This window comes from Notechis scutatus, chromosome 3 (genome assembly GCF_049901735.1).
Source record: "Notechis scutatus isolate UNSWTSFEM ecotype Mainland chromosome 3, rNotScu1.2, whole genome shotgun sequence".
Taxonomy (NCBI): Eukaryota; Metazoa; Chordata; class Lepidosauria; order Squamata; family Elapidae; genus Notechis; species Notechis scutatus.
Genome location: NC_142011.1, coordinates 69,364,473 through 69,388,662, shown reverse-complemented (window position 1 = coordinate 69,388,662; position 24,190 = coordinate 69,364,473). Strand labels below are relative to the sequence as shown.

Genomic DNA, 24,190 nt, shown 5'->3' with positions numbered 1-24,190 from the left:
CCTTTCAAACAGGCATGTAATCCTAAACTAAATTAGAATGATGTCACAGCATTAAGATGCTTAGATTTGGTCAATAGGTGACCCACACAAACGGAACATTTTGATCATAAGTTTGAAATATATTTTAAAAGAATATTTCCCAATTGCATCATATGATGCAACTACCTATGTAAATGCTTGCTTGTTAAGGAATTGCAACTTGCATTAGTAGTAGTCAGAATGAAGTGAGATATATATTACCATTTATTATTAGGTTTGAACATGTTACTAAATAAAAATGAAAGCAATGATTCTGCTCCTTTGCAGGACTTAGAAAGCCACGGATAATTATTTTAGATTGCACATTGTACCATTGGTGTAGGATTCCTAAAAGGAATTTGAAGGCCTCATTGTGTACTCCATCTGGTTTATGTGCATCATTTCAATGAGTCACCAATGGCTAAAAAAAAAGACAACTGCTCCAGTAACTTCATGAAGAAAGTCACTTCCAAACCACAAGAATAGTTAATATTAATAATGCTAATAATTGTTGAACAGTGTTTATTAGACTCCGACAATATTATCAAATCAAACCAAGCTATTATGGCCCTAGAGACCAACATAACCTGTTAATATTAAAGCACATAAGGAACTTAATTGTATATCGATTCAAAATGTCCAGATAAATTTTTGTCCATATTTAACTTGGTTTGTACTTCGAACAAAATGTTGAGATAGGAAGGGATGTGTCAAATCCATTAAATATACTGTAGCTTAGCTATACTGGTCTTTGACCATAATAAAGGTTTGATTTGATTTCTATGTAGCTTAGTAAGAAGATAAAATACCAGAGACCTAAAATAGTATAATGAAATAATATTACTGTATGGCATCTGTATGGCAGGGAAATATATTTCCATAGTTAGGAATATAAACATAAGAAAAATTAAGAAAAATGACAACATATAGAATTAATGTGTCTATTTTCATGTGGGGATGGGAGGTCCTATAAACACACATACACACACACACAAACCAACTTGCATAAAATAAATTTACTTAAATAATCCCTCAGGGCCAGCAAATGTAACATATTTTGTCCAAACATCAATTGATATGAAAAAAATAATCCTTTGCACATAAGAAATGACAGGTTGCATTGTAAAAATAGAAAACTTCTCCAGTGTGTACATATCTATAACAAATCCTTTATAAAATAATTCCATAGCTTAGACATTAGATTCCAAAAGGCATGCCTTCATTTCCTTTCAGATTTAATGAAGAGATTTAACAGCCATGTGCTTATTATTATATGTTACTACTGTAATTACTACTATATATTTGCATTCAATAGCAACTGCTGATTAAGATCAAGCATTTGAGCGTTATGAAAAATGATTTCTGTGCAACCTGAGAAGTGTTTCTCTCACATAATTTATATTTTATTATTATAATTTTGTATTTGCTATATTTATATTCCACACTTTCTCTATAAACTGGCTTCTACAGGTAGTCCTCGCTTAATGATTGCCCCATTCAGTGAGAGTTCAAAGTCATGACAGTGCTGAAAAAGTAACTTTAGGATCAATCCTCTCACGATCGTCATAGTATCCCTGTAGTCACATGATGGAGATTGAAGTGCTTCATGGCTAACTGGCTTTTACAATTGTCACAGCATCCTGCAGTCACACAACCAACGTTTGAATGCTTCATGGCTGGCTTCCGACAAGTCAGTGGAGAAGCCGGCAGTAAAATCTCAAGTCACAATCATGTGACATCTCATTTAATAATGGTGGATGATTTGCATAAGTCATGGTGGAAGTGAGATTGAAGTCGTTCTCATGTGATGTCTGGTTTAGGAGCCGTGGTGGTCTACTTCTGCTGCCTGCCGGCTGCCTGCAATTTGGCAGTTCGAATCTCACCAGGCTGAAGGTTGACTCAGCCTTCCATTCTTCCAAAGTCAGTAAAATGAAGACTCAGATTGTTGGGGGCAATGTGCTGATTCTGTAAACTGCTTAGAGAGGGCTGTAAAGCACTGTGAAGCGGTATATAAATCTAAATGCTATTGCTATAAGTGCAAGGACCAGTTGTAAGTCACGTTTTTCAACACAGTTGCAACTTTATATATATCAGTGGATGAGTCTAAGTGCTATTGCTATTAATGACTGGGTCGCTTAACAACAGTTGCCAGCCCAATTGCGGTCATTACATGAGGACTACCTGTATGAAGATCTCCCTACATTTTATCATAGCAAAACTGAATGAGGAAAGTTGAGATAGTGACTGGCCCAAAGTTACCCTATGGCCTTCTTTGAGTGAGTATAACAAGATCTTGGGTCTCCCCGCTCCTAGTCCAACTTCTTAATTACTCACCACGTTAGCTGTTAGTTAATTGTGTCATTTGGATGTTGGACAAGGATCATCTATGCGTGTATTATAAGCAACAAATTGTACTGATTTATCTGAATTCAGGTATAACTGTACCAAGACCACAAGACAAGACAACTGAAAGTCCAATTGCCTTTTGAAAAAGCACCTTTGGGACAACCATGACCTGGATGACTAAGAATTTCCATAAACACAAGAGCCCCAGTTATCCCATAAAGTAATACAGTTCCAAGTTTACCTATGCTTTCATTCTTTGCCTACTAAGGACACTTTCACAAAGGTTTCCTCTCCTTTAGGTAACTTCATCCACACAATTACTCTGTGTCAAGCCTGAAATTGACATAAGTGTAGCCATTTTAGTTAATCTTAGTATATATTCTTTTTACTTTCTCTGTGGTAGTAATGGGGGAAGGGTTTCGGGCTTGACACATTCCTAAGGGTGGAGGAGTGGAGATAAAGAGAGATGTTTTGGCTAGATGATCTTTCTTCCCATGGGAAACAAGCTGTCCTTGCTGGGGCCCCTTGAGGTGGAGATTTATGACATCAAGCAACGTTGAATTACTTCTGTTGGAGAATGTGACTTTTGGGGGTTGTTTCTAACTTCTAATATAGTGGGGTAATTCCGGGTTGTGTCAGATCCGGAATTACCATGGACTTTGCCAATTTGATGCTTTCCTAAATAAAAGAAATGGTCTTGGAAGATGGACTTTGATTTATTCTTTTTAAATAGATTTCATCACTTGGAAACCTGACACTCTGCAAAATTCCCTCCTGAAAAGAGAAAGGGTGAGAGGAGGAGCCAAAGCTAAACATGTGTAAGTGTGGAGGAACCGAGAAATTGCATCACTATCTGACGGGAACTATCTGAAAAGTAAAAGTACAAAATAATGGCAGTTGAAGAATAACTGTATGTATAATCTCATCCAGTAAAGCAAAGGCCAAGTTTATGAGATTGCAGGCTGGGACTTGCATGTGATGATACATGTGTCTTTCCCTACATTTTTTTTTGTGTGGAAACCAAGCCCATCTTAGGTATGTTATAAATAATAATGTGACAAGCAATGGCAATGCATAAGATGAATATGCAGACTGAAAAAATAAACGCCTCTAGATTTTTGCTCTACTTGCAGCCAGGGGTGTCATTTTCATAGAGATCCGAGTTAATGCATTGTATAAGCGCAATCCATAATTCCATTTCTGAAAATTGAACTCACTCAAGTTACACTGCTTTATTTCATTTAATATGATTAATTTTTTATATATTAATGATTTAATTTGTCCAGAAGACACAATGGAATATTTGTACAGAAAATCATAGGTATTCATTTCAGAGGGACCAATTCACAGTGATTGCCATTTTAGAGGGACAAAACTTAAAAAGTCTGTATGTTGCTCACAAATATATGGATACATACCCACATACATATACACACCCAAATTGTGTGCTGAGGCAGTTTGGATCACACCTGATAAAGTTATATTGTTATTTTGTCCAGCTGTTTTTATACAGTAATCTTTTCTAATGATTATTTAAAACAAAAGGCAACATAGACCGGTGATAAGATAACGTTAAAAGGACAATGTATATCAGCATACACTTAGTGTAAACTTGTAATATCATGTCTACCCTTTTAGCAGATTGTAATGCTTTTGGATACAGTGTTAAGGTGGGGAGAAGGAGAGAATGGAGATAATTGATCACTTGAGGTAAGATTAGCAGATTCCGATGGGGAGCAGCCAGCTATCCAAACCGTTTCTATTCAAATGGCTTCAAGTGTTACATTATGTAATGACGGTAGGGCCTGTGCGGCCAGTTCTCTCATGAAGCTGGGAAAGGCTCAGTGCAATAGAGATGAGAGGAGCCAACATGACCTGCCAAAAAGAAAGAGAAAGAAAAATGAAGAGGAACACCAGTCAAGATTTTGGAAACCAATGTCAGATTCAAGAAGTCAGGAGCCAGGGTGGAGTTCAAAACCACTACAAGTTTATTTCATGCTAACTATATATAAGACTCTGAATTACTAATGATCAAAGTGAATTGGTGCCAGATAAGAGTCAATGGACTTCAAGGGGCGGGTGAACTTGGGTCTCTGATGTGGGCATAGAGTCCAAACTGATGACGTATTTAACTCCACCCTCAGGTTCAGCCTGGTTGTCTCCTACAACCATCTGCTTGCTATTCTTCAGATCATACTAGGATTCTAGAAACCTGCCTGGATACAGTCTCACTAGGATGCCTGCTGGGTGTGGTCAAAGATGGCAGCAATGACTGTAATCAAAGCTTCCTTTTTTTAAAATGAGCATCAGACAACATCATGGTTGTTACCTTGACATTTTTGACCAGGTCCTGCAGACACCCTGCCAACACTCCTGTATAACTTTAATTCAGTAAACAAGTTTTAAATTCTCACACTATGAAACAGGAATCCTGAGAGCGTTTGGCATACAGTAAGTCTTGGAATCAGAGATAGAAATGAAGCCTGTAATATTTCCAATATCTCACAAAGCAAAATGAGTCTTAATTCCTTTATTTTTCTTCCTTGTTTCTCCCTGCTTTCCCACAAGTGCAGGGTCTGCTTTCTTTGCAGTGTTGATCCATTGGAATGTTTACACAGGAATGTTTACAAATTAGAATTACAGCACCAGCATAGCCAATAAATCTATGACCCAACAATTTAAGTAACACAGATTCCTGACTCTAATACTAACAACATTTTCAATGGTTTTATGTGCATGAAAAAGATTAGGGAAAAAAACTGAAAAGGGTGACACCGCTTGGCAACTCAACCCACCTGCGGATCCTCATATATTTTTGGGGCGTCTTTTTCATAGCTGTCAATATACAGTCGCACAGTTGCTCCAGCACTTCCTGTGCCACTAAGTCTGAAAATGATGCGAGAACCATCAGCAAAAATGAGCCGCAAACCCTGGAAAGAAAGAAAGAAAGAAAGAAAGAAAGAAAGAAAGAAAGAAAGAAAGAAAGAAAGAAAGAAAGAAAGAAAGAAAGAAAGAAAGAAAGAAAGAAAGAAAGAAAGAAAGAAAGAAAGAAAGAAAGAAAGAAAGAAAGAAAGAAAGAAAGAATTTATTTCAGGCCTTCTGAAATCTATTTTATAAAAAGACTACTTGACTTTCATTGACTTCTGGCTATTATATGTCAATTTTAATAATATGCCTGAAAAGAAAAGATGAGCTCTTAATTTTTATTTTGCTATGAAGATCTGCAAGTGCTTCAAACTATGTAGAAATTAAACATTAATTTATGTATTTTATATACCATTCTTTCCCAAATAAGTTACATTTCTTAAGTATCTTTACACGTTTTGATCAAACTAGTTCAGCAAACAAAGGATCCTGGCAATGAGAAATATAATTTATCTTGGTGATATCCTTTCAGAATAAGCCACTAAGGCTAGCCAAGCTTTAATTAAAATAAGCAATAGAACCAGAATCACAACAAAGAAAATATTCCTGTTATTGCTAGGATTTCAGTAACATCTATCTTACATTGAGTTCAACTCCTGCTGTCAATATCAATGTGCTGATGGCAACAATGGATCTGTCTGCATTTACATTTTTTCCGACCCCCAGTCTAGTGTAGAGACTGAAATCTCCAGGTGGATTTCCGTTCTCATACCAACTTTGTTAGTTTTTTTTTCAATATCAGCCAAGGCCAACTAGATACTAATAAATAATGAATATTAAAATATTGTATGTTATGATTTGTTTTGCTAAATTACTGCTATCAAGTGACCTGCATAAAAACTATTTATTAGTAAACATTAATTAATTTCTAAACACCAAAACATAATTATCAGTGCTTCTACTATGCTGTAAATAATCATCACCATTATCATCAAAACCAAAATCTATCTTTAAACAGCTAAGAAATTCAGGTAAAAGTTCTTTTCACTTTTACAGCAACTGCGAATAAAAATAACTTAATTTGAATTTTGTTTAATTTTTACTTAGCTATGCACAGGGCTAAAAGTAACATCATTAAATATACTGGTAAAAGAAGAGCATTTTCCCCAGATATGAAAGCTTCCAGTTTAAACATTTTGCCAACCTGATTCCTTGAAATGCTTCCATCTACAGGATCGCTGTATTCAAAATTATCAGCTTTTTCCACAACGTATGATTTGTCACCAGCTGATAACTTCTTGCCCACAAAGGACCGGTCAAAGAACAGAGTTTCTAGATCTTTCATCATCCGGTTAGCCCCATCAGAATCCACTTCTTCATAATCATATCTATGAATAGTCAGGAAATTTTGATCAAAGAAACGCAGACCGCAACCAGCCATCCAATCCCCTGTTTTGTTTTTGGACTTGGTATGCAATCATTTATTCCTCTTTTCAGGCAGAAAAAGGAAGAGCTAGGATGCTTCAGACCAATGTCATAAATCAAGCATTAATTAGCGTTATTTAAAATAAATGATAGATTGTATTTCTTTTTCCCCCTACCCACTGGCCTTATTTCTCTCTCAGCAAACAGGTGTTTTGCTGCTGTTGTGTTCTAAGTTTGAATAAGATTGTTTCATAGATATTTATTTATTAAATTTAGAGTCACGTGTGACTGTTTTCTGAGAAAAGATAAGATGAAAATGTCTAGCATATGCAGACACTCATATACATACACATAATACACATGTGTGTATCCATATGTATGTGCATATATTTTAATTAATTAATTAACTAATTAGTATAGCCTCCTATCTCAGTGTAGTGATTCTGGGCAGTGAACCATTCTAAAACAATTGTAACAGTTTAAAGCAGTACAAAAATGAATGTACACAACAGCTGAGACAATTATGAGTACAATCCTTAGTACAGCTAAGAAACAGTGTCCTTGACACATTCCGGGACTCTAGGCCTGGGCACTAGCCAAGTTTTTAAGGCCTGGAGTCGGGGCCATATAGTCTCTGAAGGAAGGATGTTCCAAAGGGCAGGAGCTACAGCAGCGTATGCACGTCTCCTGGGGCCTACCACCCGGCATTCCTATTGAACTGAATTCCCTGGCCATTCCTAGAAGTTTTATTTATAACTCTTGCTTTCAGATCAAAAGACTCTCAATTTCTTTAAGCATAATCACATTTTGTCATGCCAATATATACAATTTGCAACAATTCAACTGATATGCTTACTTAAATTAATTCATAAGTATTAGTTTTATGTTTGCCATATGCTTTACATCCTAGAATGATGACTGTAATAAAGAATCTCTATATATAATGGCAACTTTCGGCATGTAATTTTGGGTGAAATCTTTTCCAAGCTGACTCCAAATGAGAAGTATGGGTACTTCTATGTAACTTTCAGTAAGAAGGAACAATAAGACCCGCTTTGCTGTTGCCTTCATCCAGAAGGTTTCAGCTTCTCATTTTGGCCTCTAGCCTGGGATTCCTTAGTGGTTTTTTCTTCATATACCATGTAAGACTCACCCCGTTTAATTCCCTAGGTAAGATGAGATCAGCCAGGCACTGTAACTGCTGAGACATGCACTATATTCATAGTCACAAATGTAGTCATGGTATGACCAACATTAAGAAGCTAAGGAAGTTTAAGAAAGTGAATCCATGGGGAGAAATAAAATCCACATTTAGAGACCTCTTCACCTCCATTACTTCAAAGTGGGAGGAGACCCTTGGAACTAATCAATGGAAGTATTAGATATACTGTGTTTTTAAAAATATCTATCTCTGCAGATGTGTCCCTGAAGCAGCCTAGAAAGTACAGCAGCTACAAAGGTGATATTTATGGGAGGGGAAAGAACACATAGGCCAAAAAAAGACCCATCATGCTTCCTAAACTAGTCACACTGAACAAGCAGACTGCATGGTAATTCTCTCTTCCACAAATCATGTATTTTCTCCATATATCTTAGGGGTTACCCAACCTTCTAAAAAGACAGTGCACAATTTTGTAACATCATCACAGGGTTGTAGTAGGTGGAAATTAATGTAAAGCAGGATGGGCAACTATGGCCCCATTATGACCTGTGGACTTCAACTCCAGAATTCCTGAGCCATCCCAATAATGGGACAATTAAGAAAATAACGTTGATATTACAAAATTTTGGCACTTTTTTTTTTATTAAACATCCCAACAGTTCTAGATATAAATTAGAAATCCATAGTAGATAGAAGAAAAACAGGTCCTGTATATTGTGAGAACCTGAAGCATTCACAAAGCTTTTATATCTGTAATTTGGAATCTTACTTTCAAACAGCGAACTCTACTAGAATTTACTAGCAAATTCTGCATTGTTTACATAACGGAGTTTAAAAACAGAATTCTTGATTTCCCAAGAATATGTGTCCTTTAACTATATTATTTCATGGAAGTCGAACTTAATGAGATTTTTATCCATTCTAATTAAACAAATCTCAAATCTATGGAATTACTACCTTGTGAAGAAATTCCGCCCATATTGTTGCCAGTGATCTTTCAGGATTGATTCCACGCTCTGTTTTCTGGTAGCTATAATCGACAACCATGCCAACACAGCCCAGAGGCCATCTTTTTCACGAATATGATCCGATCCTGTAAAAATGACAGATAAACAGCATACAAATGGGATCAATCCTTCATCTATGTGAAGAATGATGAAACAGAGCAGGATTGGATAACCGGTGGCCCACCAGGTATGTGGCTCACTAGATATGGACCACCTTTAAAGTACTGAATGGCACAGAGCCAACGTATCTGTGGGATACCCCTTCCTAAGTGTCTATTCCATTAGATCCGACAGAGTGGATGAGATCCAGGTCCCTTCTGTCAAATGTTGCCATATAATTGGACCTAGGTGGTGTTCCTTTTCTATAGCTGTTCCTTCCCCTAAGAATTGGCAGGACTCTCCCCTTGTGGACTTTTGAGAAGCCATCAAGACCTCTTGTTTCCCACAAGACTTAGGGTGACATGAGGCTGGAGCACAGAAAGATTATATTTTGATGCCAGGAATTTTCCATACTGACTTTTATGTTTTTATAGGAGTTTGTGAGCCATCCAGAGTTATGTTGCATAAGATGGGTGGTAATATACTGTACATCTTATAAACAAACATGTATTGGGCCTGTCTTTCTCCACCTTTGAAACAGAAGGTCCCCCTCCCGCAATCCAGGCACATCGATAAAAGTCAATGTTACTGCAGAAAAAAACCAGACAAATAGAAAATCTAGCTCTGTAATGTTTCACTAACAAATATCAGATGTATGATGACAATGTGGGAACTAATATTTTGCAGATTTCATATCTTATTTGCTATTACAAAGAATTCATCTATTACGGGAACAAATTAGTTCACTTAGAATTATTACTCTACAGAAACATCTTTAATCTAAATTCTGTTGATCAGGTAAAACATATTTGAATACATTATTCTCAGCCCACCACTTTGTCTTACTTCACAGGTAGTGGCTAAATTCATCTGTCATGCTAAGCTAAGGCTGAACAACTTATGTTGGCTTGAGGGCCACACCAGGCTTTGAGTGGCATGTCAAGGACTACACTCTCTAAAGCAGTAAGAGTAAGGACCCAGCTGGGAAGGGGTAGGAGGACATCAAAGAGTAAAAGCAGTGCTTGGCAGTGCTTAGCACATTTATAATGTCTTTTAACATTTTGGAGTCCACCAATCTAGGGATCACAAAAGGGAGTTGCATTTTACCTCCAAGCCATGCTTTTCAAACTTCACATAAAACCTGGCTTGCAGTAATAATAGTTTGTTGTACAAGTCATGTCTAGTTTCAGATAGAATGAAAAAGCACATAATAGGCTTCTTAAAAAGCACTGACTGGATTTACCTGTCACCTGATTGATAAGCCAAAGAAACTAAAGCTGAACTTCTTGCAATGTGTAAACCTAGCCACTATTACATGAATGTGCTCTCTGTTGGTCTTAAAAGTCTAGATGTCTTGTTTGGGAAGAAATATGAGGTACTAATGTTGTAACAAAAATAATTAATAGTAGGAATGTTTACGTACCAGTACCAAAACTCTCCTCTCCACACAGAGAGAGTTTGTTTGCATCCATCAGATTTCCAAAGAACTTCCAACCTGTTGGAGTTTCGTATAAAGCAATCTTTGTAGCATTGGCCACCCTTCAAAAGACAGGAATAATAGCACCATTATTGATGAATGACTTACTGTAGAAACACAGGAACTTCTGTTGGGCATCTTATTTAATAAACAAGATCACAAATCCCATTTTAGAAGTCATCCCTTTCATATTTATTATACTCAGTCATTAGGTAGCCAGCATTAAGCTGAAGGTAATCCACATTTCAACTTTTTAAGCACACTGCTGAGGGAAACCACATTTCAAAGAATGCTAACCATTTGTCTACATTTCAGGAACAGAAGCTACATAAGAAATTGGAGAAGAGTTTCTAAAGTAGTTTATTTGTCCAATTCTGTTTGTTAAAAAGAAAAGAAAAGGTCATAACTTCACTGGCTGCCCATCCGGGTTCTTGAATCCAAGATCCATTCCAATATATGATATTTAGTATTAATACTATTATTCATTTTCTTCCAAATGTACCTAATTTTATTTCTAACATTTTTCCTTCTTGATGGACTCCTCCCCACTAAGGATTTAAATTAATAAATTTTAATGAATTTAGTTCAGGTAAGTTAAACCATACAATGATTCAGTGGCACTATAATATTAAAAGCACCCAATAGTCACAGCTAAGGGACCTCATTCTTTTTTGTGTGTGTGTAAATTTTATTTGAGTTTTCACAAAGAGAGAAAAAATACAAATAAAACATCTTTTTTGAAAGTAGCATAATCCCGGGTTACATTTCTTCGTACAGACACAAATTCAGGTCCATGCTCATTTTTATATTCTATTCCATATCTTATTACTATTTTACATTTTCTGCATAACTTCTCCCCTCTTTTAATTTTCTCAATTTTATTTTAATTATCTCATCTCAATTCAAATCATTGTATTTATATTTTTTGTCTGTCCTGTTTCAATTATCTATTATCTTTTCTCATTAAACAAAATTTCTCCTGTAGTTATTGATTGGAATATGACGCCTTTATATCTTTTCCCTAAAGTTGTAACACTCAATATAATACATAACTTCCATTTGGATTCTGCTTGGTACATTCTTAAAATACACACTGTATTCTTAAAAAAGAAAAAATTATAAATGTATATAATTAAAACCACATTCCATTCCAATTCAATTCTCTCATTAATATTAATATTCATTAAAGTCTTAACATCTTTAACATTACTTTTCAATTAAATATCATACTTCTATGGGAACAATTATAAGCTTTCCATAGTTAATTTCCCCCCACTTCACTTATATTTTATAAAACATTAACTAATTAAAATGTTCCTGTTCCTTCCTAATTCAATTTTCTCATTTATTTTATTTCACTTATTTTATTCACAAACATTTCACTAAATTACACTAACTATTTTATCCCTCATTTTAATCATACGTTGTTTCCAATTTTCTAAAGTTATTTCTATTACTAATATAACAATACAATCTTATGTACCTTTACAGAATCCCTTTTTCAGTTAGATTTTCACCCATTATCTCGAAATAGGTCCTGTTTCTCTATATCTTGCTCCGGTCCTTTGTAATTTCTTTTCCTTTCCTTCTTCCCTCTCTTCTTCTCTCTCCCCTTTTTGCCCCCTTGTCTCTCTACCTCTATTTCTCTCTTCTGTGTTCCCCTTTTCTGTTGCTTTCCAGTATTATACTTATTTTTTGAATTATTTTTCTTTTCTTTGGTTGTTTTTTTAAGTCTTAAATTCTCCATTCTCTTTCCCCCCTTTCCTTTTTCTTCCCCACATAAAATTGCTTGTTCATTAAAGATGGCTTCTTCTTTGTCCCAGTCTTCTTGTTTTGCAATCGTTTCTTGTTGTTTCTCATAGTTCCAAATCTCCATTTCTAAGAATTGAAAAACGAAGCCAAAAGAACCCTTCCCTTCTTGTGCATCTTCTTTGTACTTTTTAAGTTCCATTTTCAATTCATCCAGAAATGGTGCCATTGTATAAATTTTTAAACAACCACCCAATTGATTTTAGTCATTCAAATATAATAACCAAGAATCCAAAGATCACCAAATAATCCAAATACATGCAAGCTGTTTCTTTTTTGCTTTTTTTTCACTTTCTCTTCCTGGGGTTACTATTTAGTTGCAAAGTTTCAGTTATAATGTATCTTTTAGAAGTCTTGTTGAAGTTTTACTGTAGATACTTTTTAATTCCAGGCAGTCTCCTCCCTTTTCCAGATCCTGCCCTTATTCTTTTTCTCTCCCTTCCTGCTTATGAAAAAGAAAAATTTTAATGTCCAGAAATCTTTATTATCCCTTTGGCATTTTGTTTTATTTTCATCTTAAGTGCCTATTGATGTCAAAGCGGATTTTTCCGATTTCTTATTTAAGTCTCTTAGTTTTCCGATTTCTTATTTAACTCCTAGTTTTCTTTTTAGCCTGTTGCCTTAAACGCATAAGACTAAAGTGACTAAAAGATACATGGGAAAAGATGGGACCATCAATGATCCCATTGCTCAGTCCCAGCTTGTAATCAAGCTCACTAAGAAAGGCTATTCCACTTGTTTTTTTAAAATTACCTGTCAATTGCTCCACTTGTAGGCATACTTCGGGCAAATCCTCGAACCCCTGTTTGTTGAAAATACGGAATACTAAAAATATTCGCAGCGATAACAGCAACCGAGTCTGAAGGATTTACGAAGAACCCATGTTTTCCAAGTATCATGTTGCGATCCTATTGAAGGCATTAAAAAAAATGGTGGCAGAAATTACCTTGTTGAAAAGTTTCATATTCTAACTGGTCTCCTAGGCTGCTATGTCTGCAATTTGAAAAGAAGCACCCAATTTAAGTATTCAGAAGCTACAAAACTGAGGTCAATCCCTTCGTATAAAAAAAACCTGTCCAATCTACAGAATTGTTCTTTAGGCATTTAAAATCAGTTCTTTTATGGTAATTCCAGAAAGTAAATAACTTTAAGTCCTTGTTTCTCTCTGAGCTTGGTTATTTCCTTACAAATGTTTCATTACCACAGTAGGTAACATCATCAGTGGTAGCTTTAATCTAATAATGTTACCATTTGCTAATGAACATCTGCAAGAAAACTACCAAGTTCAAGAGCAACAAGTACCCTGAGGTTAACCCTGAGGTATATATATTCCCTTATATTGGTAAATAACTTCGTCTGCTATTTTATACCCTAGTTTGTAATGTATTTTCATACTCTCTGAACAAAAAATGCTAACTGCCTTAAGTAAATATGTAAACAAGAAATTGGGACTCCTCTATCTTTAACAATCATCAGTAAAGGAAAATTTCAGCAGATTTTATTTGCAATCTTTTAACTGTGTTATCCAACTATTAGAGAACAGTAGCCCTATGTTTAAACTGAAATGCATATATTTAGATAATTTATGAGCGTATAATTAAGGCAATGTTTTATCATTATTAATTTTACATACTGTATATCGCGGGAAGACAAAAGGGGAATAATGAATAGCAATTTTCCTGCAATATTGAGACATTTGCACTGCAGATTTTGGTTTGAGATCAGTTTTGCCACTGGTAACATGAGTTAAAAAAAGAAGCAGGGATTCACTTAATAGCATATGTAACTGGAATGGCATTTTCCTTAGCAAATGAAAAACATGGAAAATGGCATAAACTATTAGGATTGATTAATGTAGTGTTTATTCCTTAAGGAGTTGTAATATGATAGCAGTTGGAATATCCAGATTCCAAACTTTTTAACTCCATGATTTTAATTCACCTTTCCTAAACTTAAAACCATTTGCAGCCATATCAATTCTAAGAATAGCGAGTTAGAGAAGGTTGCTGTAAATTAGGTATAAAGTAATCTGGTATACTGGTAATTGTAGCTGCTCAGAATTATTGCAGCAAGATGGGAAGCCCTATAATTTGTTTGAATGAATAATTTGTTCAAATAAACAATTGTGACAATGTGGTCTTCTAGTATCCCAAATTACTGTTGCTGAAATTCAGTTGCAACATAGTCGAATTATGGGAGCATGCTTTTGGTTCAAGTTTAAATGATTTTCGGATGTTAAAGGGAATGGCTCACCTCTGAAAGATTCTTATTCTTATCCTACCCTTAGAACTCTTCAAAGAACCAAATATTTCAGCCCTGCTCCTTTGGAGAAGCCAAAGAGTCACTATCCGGCCTTCTGATACTCTTCAGAAAATTTGTGACCTCCACTTCTTCAAAGAACACCAAACCCTGCCTCTCGTGATTAGCAGCCTTAACTAATGCAGACAACCATAATATAACTTATAACTTGCTGATAATTATGATTTTTGCTCATAGTTTGTCACCTGTTAAATTTGAATACTTTTCTACCATTCAACACAAAACATGTTTCCCCAAACCACACAATCATGTAAAGCTATCAACTGGAATTCAATTTATTCCCATCAAGGCAGTCCCACTACTTAGGTATGCACAAACTATATCCAATTCTGCTTCCTGGCATGGTCCATGTTTGCAAAAGGAAAGAAAAAACAAATCCAAAAAGCACATACGTACCCCATCTCCATCAAAGGCCGCACCAAAATCATACTCTCCTGTCTTCATGGTCTGCACCAGATCAGCAGCATACGTTAAATTTGGATCAGGATGGTGGCCACCAAAGTCTTCAAGAGGTACGCAATTCACAGCAGAATTAGCAGCTGCCCCAAGCTCTTCACAGAGAATCTGTTTTACATATGGCCCAACAACTGGTTCACCAAAGAATAAAAATACACATGAAATTATCACTTTTAAAGTAGGGACAAAGTTTGGGGAATATTAATGAAAACTTATTTTCCCCATCTCCCCCTCACATCTGAAGGCTTATAAGCATACATCTGGTAAGTTCCTCTACAGAAGGGTTGTCCAACCTTTAAGACTTATGGACTTCAACTCCTGGAATTACCCAGCCAGCCATATTGAAGTCCACATGTTAAAGCTGCCAAGGTTGAACATCCCTGTTCTAGGGCTTCAAAAGTTAATATCCATTAAGATTTTATCTCTAACATATTCAAATAGATTTCCCATATCAATAAAAAATATGAAAACATGAATATTACAAATATTCAATGGGTTACTGTTTACAGCAAAGACCTAGTATAGTATATATAGTATAGCTCTGCTATTTCTTTCTGTCTATACTATCAATAAGACTTACAAAATCAAAAAGACATGATAATCCTTAATATATCAAGAAGATATATGCTGCCACCAAGGAAATTGTATAAGCAATAGCACTTAGACTTAGGTATATTGCTTCACAGTGCTTTACAGCCCTCTGTAAGCGTTTACAGAGTCAACATATTTCCCACAACAATCTGGGTCCTCATTTTACTGACCTCGGAAGGATGGAAGACTGAATCAACTTTGAGCCTGGTGAGATTCGAACTGCCAATTTGTTGGTGGCTGGCAGTCAGCAGAAGTAGCCTGCAGTACTGCATTCTAACCACTGCGCCACCGTGGCTCTGAATGAACTAACTTTTCCTTGTCCTAGCTCTAAGAGAACTAAACTTTGTGTGTTTGGTATGTACTTATGTAAGATTGAAATTGATTTCTATCTACAGGAGAATGTAGATAAGTTTTTCCCCCAGGCATATGAAAAGGGAAGGAATTGCACGATGATCTAGACTGGCAGCCAATTTTTACAGTTACTGCACTTACATTATCTTACATACCTCCATGCATAGCATCTATCCGAATCTTTAGATGGTTTGGACCTGACAATAGTTCTTTCAGTGCACTAAAATCAAAAATATTCCTCAACATATTTGCATAAGCTTCTACAGAGTCCACAATTTCAACTGAAAAACAAAAGCAAAAAATTAAATTGAAGAAAATAATCAGATCAAAGCATCCACTGCTGTTAAAAAAGAACCTTGATAAATATTATAAGAAAAGTTATTGATGCTAGTGGGAACCCTTTTAATGAGAGAAGAAACAGATTTTACTTGCCTTTAAATGGTTTAAATTTGTTTTCCAAGTCAAACTGCTGCTTTCCGATTGTACTGAGGTCTACATTTAGATCTGGACATATAGCATACTCTTCAATAGTCTTGCTAATTTGGAAAATTTTATCAGTAATTCCTTCAGGAGCAGGACCTAATAAGAAATAGATTTTAAGAGACAAATGGGCTTCTACAAAACATGTTATTGGACGACATTTTATTAGTGTTGTATGCAAAGTTAAGAGAGATAATGTATCACATTCCAAAAACAACTGTAATAAAAGTTTTAACATCATGATTCAAAGTATGATACACCTACTCCTTAATTAGTGACTACATTGATTAGCAACCATTTGCAAATATGACGGTAATAAATAGTAATAAATTGTAACAACCAATGCAGGCATTTATGACTAAATTTGTGTGCCTGACAATGATGCATGACAGTGTAAGAATAATACCAGCATAGCAGTACAAGAGAAATTTATCTGAATGACTTGGCAGCATCAGTGATCTTCATAACCTTTGCCTTTCTTTCACTTAATGACCAGTTTGATTAAAAAATCTGGTCATTGGAAGGAAATTAGCTTGCTAAACAAGGAGAGGATGTCATAGTAATAATAGTTTATTAAAGTTTTAATTCCTGTCAGGAGGAATTTCGTGCAAGCAACAATCTCTATGGTAGGTTATAGAGTGGCCTCACTTGTCCATATTATTCTGCTGAATTTTTCTCTTCTATATCATTATTACCACGCTATCATGTTTTTGTATCTCTATTTAAAAAGATATAATCTATTTGGTTTCTTTCTAAGACAATAACAAGTGCATTGGTAAGGAAGAAGTGATTATGATCTTAGAAACAGACGCTATTACAGAATTGTTGAAGTTTATGAACAGGTCACAACAGTAATTGGCTCTGAAATTTCTGTTGCAAAGTGATATGGTTGTAAAATGTGATATAATTGGATGGCAAACCCAGAAATCCTCATTAATATAGCCATTAAACAAGGACCATAAGTCGTTAAGCAAAGACCTTATATGATTATGATTTGTGACTCCCGGCCAGTTTTGAACAAGCAAAGTGAATGTGGTAGGTGGTCAGAAGTCACAAGTTGGGGTCACTACAAGATTTTCCTTTTAGGCAGTTTGCAAGCAGGTTGGTAGCTAAGTACAGGCAGGTGGGTGAACGCTACGGAGTGTGGGTGAGCGAATGCGAATGTAGGCATGTGGGTGGATGTTATGTGCAGGTGCAAATGCAGATGCTATTGGCAGGAGAGTGTACAGGCAGGTGCGCAAGCAGGTGGGTTGAAATTGTGAAAGTGCAAGTGCAGGCAAGCTAGCAGGCACTACGGAGTAAAAAAATTCCCTGCTACCTGAGGGCTCCTCAGAAGAAAAAGCAACTGGACCTAAGAGCAATTTACGGGAACGACTTGCAACTGCCTGCTGGTTCCCCACCAATTGTGCTTGATTAGAAGCTGACAGACAAGGTTGCAAATGGTAATTGCACGACTGCAAGATGAAACTTCAACCACTGTAAACGTGAGCTGCGTTTATCAAGTGCCCAGATTACAATCACGTCCACAACTTTGAGGACCTGTCATAGGTTCCCCCTTGTTCAGGGCAATGTAAGCTTTGAATGGTTGCTGAATGAGTGGCTGTAACCCAAGGAATATCTGTATGTGGACTAAGAGTTATAAAGGATTAGAAAAACCGAGTAAACATGGAGGAGGACAGAAAAAGTCATTCATAAAAATTGAGAAAAATGAGAAACAAAAGAGAGAAAATGCAACCTTTTTCTCCGACAATTTTTTAAATTTTCCACAAGAACTTCCTATGTCTGTGCAGGCCTAGACAGGAGATCACTGGTTGTGGAAGGAAGAGTGTAATTGTAGATGCAAACACTGCTTCTAACACCTTTTATTAATATAACTTATAGTAAGAGTGATTACAGATAATTTCTAGCAGAAAGTTATAGAAAGTATACATTTCAGAAAGAGTAGCCTAGGCACTTGTATCTTTAGGTCTTTCCTTCAGTTAAATATTTTTCCTCCAGAAACCCAACTGGATTCCTTGAACAGATCCAAATCATAAACATACCATAGTCAGCAGTGCAATATAGATGGGTAATGTCTATACACTCAATATAAGAGTAGGAGAGAAGTTAACTTGGGAAGAATGGAGATAAGAAGATTAGAATTACTTACCTCCATTTGAAGTATTAAATTTAATGCCAAAATCTCCATTAGGTCCACCAGGGTTATGACTTGCTGTCAAAATTATACCACCAATGGCTTTTATTTTCCTAATAATACAGGACACTGCAGGGGTAGAAAGAATTCCATTCTGTCCAATTACTAACCGGCCAATCTAAAACAAGAACAGAAGAAAAGCAAAAGTCACAAAAGGGTGTTAGGAGATACAAAAAGTTGCTTTTTTTTTTTAGATTGCAATATTTACCAATGTTTTCTTCAGCTTTTACAACAGCCAGTGTTTCTTTCACATTTGACACCCTATTAAAAAAATTGGGCAGACAAAAGCATTTACATGTTTCTTTATCTCAAGTATTTGTTCCATTTACCAAATTATGTGCAACAAGTTTGCTTCATTTTAAGCAACTCTATTGGTTACTATAAAGGTAGTTCCCAGTTTGGGGAAATTCTGTTCCCAAAATCTGTCCTTAAGTGGAACAGTATTGTTGTATAATGTTATAAACTTGGTATTGTGTAATGAACTTGAACCATTGTGTATTTAACTCAATTTTTGCTACAATAGGCTCCATTTTTAACTATGGGTTGTCCTTAAAAGAAGGGATTCTTAACCCAGGGACTCACAGTACCGGCATAGTCTCTCATCAGTTATTATGTTTGCATTATTCTTTAGCTTATTTTTGAATCAATTTATAAAACTATATGCTCAAAAAATCTCTGGATATTTAACAGCACCTTCATGCTCTAGTAAACTAATCTAAACAAAGAGAATGTTATTCAAGTAAATTTTGATGATCAAAATATCCTGTGATAAAATCAAGGTTTTCAATAAAAGTTTCATTTATAGGTGCTTTAAGCTATTAAACCGTATTTCTTTTTGTCTTTGCTGTAACTTGATGCCAAATATGCATACTCCCAAACTATACTGCATCTGATAATCAAGCTCACAATATAGAATAGTAAACTAAACATGTTACTCTTTATTTTTGTTGCATACTGATATGTGAAAATGACCTTGAGGGATGGATGAGACAAAGAGTTGCTGCCAAGGAAATGATCAGAAATGAGCCCCCCCTCATTTAATATTCAAAAAAAGAAATTTAGGGAAGATCTGTCCTAATTTATCTGGCTATTAAAACATTCATTGGGAGATTTGTACTTTCAGACTTTTAAGATTCTATAATTCTTTAATGTATCTTTACAATAAAGTAGAATTAGCTTATCTGATCATGTTTCCTGTCTGGTTTATCTTATTATTTATAAAATAAACTAAGATGCTAATTTACTTTCACATGTCTGTAAACACATGAATGTGGGTATGGGACCTGATAATTATGGAAGCTATGTTTCAAGGTAACAGGTAGAAACAGGCATGTGGGATTTGGAACATGTATGCTGCTGACATGCTTTTAACACCATTCTCAAATTCTGTTCACTTGCTAAAGATGGCACATGGGTCAGAGACTCAATCTATAATATTCCAAGTGATCAGAGATTCCTCCCAAATGGAATAGATACATTTTAATCACTGTAATGAAATTGTAATAAAAATTTTTTTTTAAATCGCCCTTTGAAGCATTTTTTTAAAATCTGAGATTTAACATTTATATATTTTTATATTTGCAGGTTTCTTCTTCCACCCACCCATGCATGCACACAGTTATTTTAGTGTTTCTGGTGCTTTCCTATTAGAGTAAAAAGAGCATCATGACTCTCTCCTAGCCTGTGGAGTGTGAGGAACTTTAACTCAACTAGCTGTATTCAGGAGGCTACTGTGAGAGATAGGGTATACTGATAGCCTGCCGTGACTCTATATAAGCTACGGCTTTCTCATTTAGGATCAAGTTGGATGATGAAGGTGGAAATTGGTGTCACTTACAATTTACACTTCAGACATGCACATTTCAATCTTCATTTTCTCCAGCCATCCACTGAAAACATGTGTATGATTGTAAATGTAATATATTTACAAATGTACAATATTTACAATGCTCTGTGCAAATTAAAAAATCCATACTGCCCTGGTGAAAACATTCTATGATCACCTGATAAATTTATGAAGGGTAGGAAATAATGTTCAGGCAAAGCTGAAATGTTTATTTGTTATAACTTGTACGAAAGGAAAGAATATTTGAGATTCGGTTCAAAATAGATATACTGATTAAATGAGGATGGATCCCCCCTATCTAGAATTATGTGGTAGATTTTTTGGCAAATTACTTATCACAGTACATGTCCCATTTTCCTTTTCAGCAGGAACACTGTTTATTGGAACCTTAAACAGTAGAGATCAGATTCCCAATTGAGTTAGCTGCCTTAAATGCTTTCTTCTTCAGAAGAAGATCTATTAGACAGGAAGGAACCGGAACTGTAGATCAACATTCTAAATATGGCTTCAGCAGCCCCTGGATCTTGCTATAATTGTAACTCTAATTATAGATTTCCCTGTGTAGGCATGCAAACTAAAGGAATTCTGTCACATTCAAGTTGACACAAAGTAAAAAAATTTCTCTGGGGTTTAGGAAGACCTCTGTGGAAATCAATTTGTTCTTGTTATCTGAAGTGCCACTTCATGCCGAAGACAATCCTAAAAGTTTACACTAATCATACTATAGAATAAAAAAGTATCTGTATTAAAAAAACTAATATTACATAGGGTAAGTCAAGATAAAAAGATGCATTTTTAAAAAATGCCCAAATATATCAGAATTAAGCTTTGGTGAAGCACAAATCATCATTCCACATGATAGAGAGTATGACCAACCTACATGAAGGCCACCTGATTATGAAAGATGGTGCATTCTTTTTGGTTTTTTAAATTTCCCCATTTGAAAGAAACCCTTTAGATATGACATTACAATAGTTTGGCATGTTGAAAATGAATTACAGAAAACTTCTGGTTCAACTTGATACTATAAGAACATTAAAAGCTTTCAATGACTTAATCACATTAAAACTGTTTTATATGTTTGGACTTGGTCATTGTCTTCTAAGAGCCATTCAAACTATAGATGGCTTCCACCCAAATTTGCTGTTGAACTAATTTAAGCAGAACCAAGCAAGCCTTTACATAAAATAATTTTGTTTTCAAAGTATGACTGATTTCCCTTCCAAATTAATAATATTCACTTGGCAGAAAATTGGCATTCACAAGGTTCAAATGCAATTTCTAACATTTTTAAAAACTTCTCAGGGACATCACAGATAAAACTTTATCTGGTTTTGTCACACCTGAAGCTTACCAGATAATGTACTCAATATTATGTTTCAAGCACACCAATATTTTTCTGACAAAACTATTTATGTTCATTGAGAAACTTAACACATGATTTGTCATGTCATCTACTGTGTGGTTCAGATGCACAGTGAGAAGTTTGGCTATTTTAACTATAGCAGGAAAAAATGCACACTCAGTCATATACTTCCTAATTTAAGCACAAACATTGAACCTATTATTAAATTCACATAGCAATCAGTCATTCTCAATAGATAATAAAGAAACAAATAACCAAAATATTTTTATCTGCAATAATTTCCATCTATTTTTCAAAGCAAACCATGGAATAAGGATTATTGTTTTCAGTACTAACTTAAGCATTTCTGTTCTTCAGCTCATAATCATCCTGGTAAAAAAAAATATTGGCACATTTACAAAAAATAATAGACATGCCCCTAAATGAGCTAATCATATATTAAGTATTAGTGATATAATATTTATGATATACCAACCCCGTTGGCAGCAGCCATCTGAACTATCAGTTTTATTGCAATCTTATTAAAATATCTCCCATCTCCTCCAACCACCACTGTAGATCCTTGTCGATCTCTTAGGTCTATGGAAAAATATATACTCTGTATAAAATTGTGCAGGTAGTTTAGCTTGGTCTGAAAAATGAATGTCTTCTTCCGTAAGCCACTAGTTCCTGGTTTCTGATCATTATAAGGTGCTGTTGGCAAAGTCAATATTGGTAGTGGGTTGTTTTCCATGATCCTTTTTGATATAAATGCATTAAAAATCAGGAATTATATTAACGATGAAGATTTAAGATCAGCTTGGATACCAATAATATGAAATAGAGGTTCAGTGAAGTAGTTCTATACCCTAAAATAGCTCCTTGAATCTTCAGCCAAATGTGGTTTCTGTAACTGAAGAGCTTTCTTGCACTTGCTCTGAAAGATCACTGTCAGACAAATTACATACAATTTGATCCAGAGATCCTTCAGGAAAATTGATGTCCTGAAAAAACATTGAAAAACTTCTTGTTTGCTGTGGTATCACAATTTTGGGTCTCCTACAGCATCACAAACAGGATTTGACAGCTGTAAATTCTGCCTGGTGTTCTTCTTTTTATCAAAAAAAGGGTATGCAAGAGTCTTAGAGGTCTGCTCTTCAGTCAGAAGTATTGATGAATTGTCTCCAGCTGTGAAGTCCAACTAAGGTAAAGCTAAATTGATTTTGGTAGGCAGGGTTTATAAATGACTGCCTGGTTTCCCATTTTTCCCATAGTCTTCATCCAGATATGAATATCATAAAGGTAGGTCTTGAGTGGAGAGTGCAAGTCAAGTGCTAAAGTTATTTTGTGGAGACTTTAAAGGTCACTCTTAAAATGGAAGTCAGGACTTCTCAGTTACTTACAGTTTCTTTATCCACCTGTTATTCTAATAGCCAGAGGGTTCTATAGGGCCAAAAGGATATATAATATCACCCATAATATTAACGAGGCAATCAAAAGAATTATCTAGGAACGTCAACATTTTTCTTAATTTCTTCATTCTCACACATAAAGCACAGCTTGATACTTAGATTTCAACCAGTTTGTTTCAAGTTCGTGTTATTTTATAACATGAAGTCAAGTTCATTTTATAAATGTTTATAAAACATTTATAACATTTCTTAACTTGAATGTGCACATTTCTTTTATTCTTTGAAAATACTTAAAAATTATCTGAGCATTTTTCTTGAGGAATTAAGATAAATCTAAGTTTTTGGTATTTACTTTCCTACACAGCTTGTGTCTCTCCAGAGACTCAAAAATTGTTTCCCAAATCTGCTTTAAATAATGATGCTCAATTAAAAATTTTAATGTAATAGAAGGAGAAAATTATTAACTACATAGATTGTTATTATAATAAAAATAACATTTAATTTTAACTGATCTAAATCAATTAAATTATTACCTTCTGATTAGTTTTTTGGGCAGTATTTTTTCACCTGCCCCATGTCTACTAAACGTTGACTGCTGCCCTCAGTTTGGCAAACACTGCACACCCTATCCTATTGCAAATGTGATCATTTGCAAAACCTTCCATGAAGTTATTTCCTGCCATCATGGCTGTTCAAGCATGCAACTAGTGTGTAACAGACTGGATTGTTAAAGATTATTTGATCCTTTGCAGAGAAAGAGAACAAACGTTTAAAATCTCCTAAATTAATATACCTGACAAATAACCTTTATGTTGCGAATAAATCCTTATGTTGCAAAGTAAAATCTGGCTCTTTTTCTTTTGCTACTGGTAAGGTTTATACTTTTTATATATGTGGATTGTATCACCTTTTCTCTTCTTGATATCTGACTATTAAGAATATTCAAATTACATCATTCTGAATATTATGCACTTTGTTAACCTTTCTC

The 24,190-nt window shown here is 35.1% G+C and overlaps 1 protein-coding gene across 2 annotated transcripts in view; it reads right to left on the bottom strand.

Annotated features, from left to right (window-relative positions):
- Positions 1-3,590: 3,590 nt before the first annotated feature.
- PGM1 (phosphoglucomutase 1) overlaps positions 3,591-24,190 on the bottom strand; it is a 30,923-nt gene continuing 10,323 nt past the window's right edge. Inside the window, exons 1-11 of one of the 2 annotated variants that reach the window (XM_026665976.2) lie at positions 22,287-23,102; positions 18,555-18,717; positions 16,358-16,504; positions 16,081-16,206; positions 14,924-15,114; positions 12,962-13,116; positions 10,346-10,461; positions 8,774-8,909; positions 6,434-6,617; positions 5,160-5,294; positions 3,591-4,239 (exon numbers count right to left, since the gene is read on the bottom strand). In XM_026665976.2, the coding sequence (XP_026521761.1) occupies positions 4,150-4,239; positions 5,160-5,294; positions 6,434-6,617; positions 8,774-8,909; positions 10,346-10,461; positions 12,962-13,116; positions 14,924-15,114; positions 16,081-16,206; positions 16,358-16,504; positions 18,555-18,717; positions 22,287-22,544 (1,701 nt within the window). In that variant the 5' untranslated portion in view covers positions 22,545-23,102 and the 3' untranslated portion in view covers positions 3,591-4,149. Of the gene's footprint in view, positions 4,240-5,159; positions 5,295-6,433; positions 6,618-8,773; positions 8,910-10,345; positions 10,462-12,961; positions 13,117-14,923; positions 15,115-16,080; positions 16,207-16,357; positions 16,505-18,554; positions 18,718-22,286; positions 23,103-24,190 lie in introns of those variants that run through there. The other variant, XM_026665977.2, reaches the window with a different exon arrangement.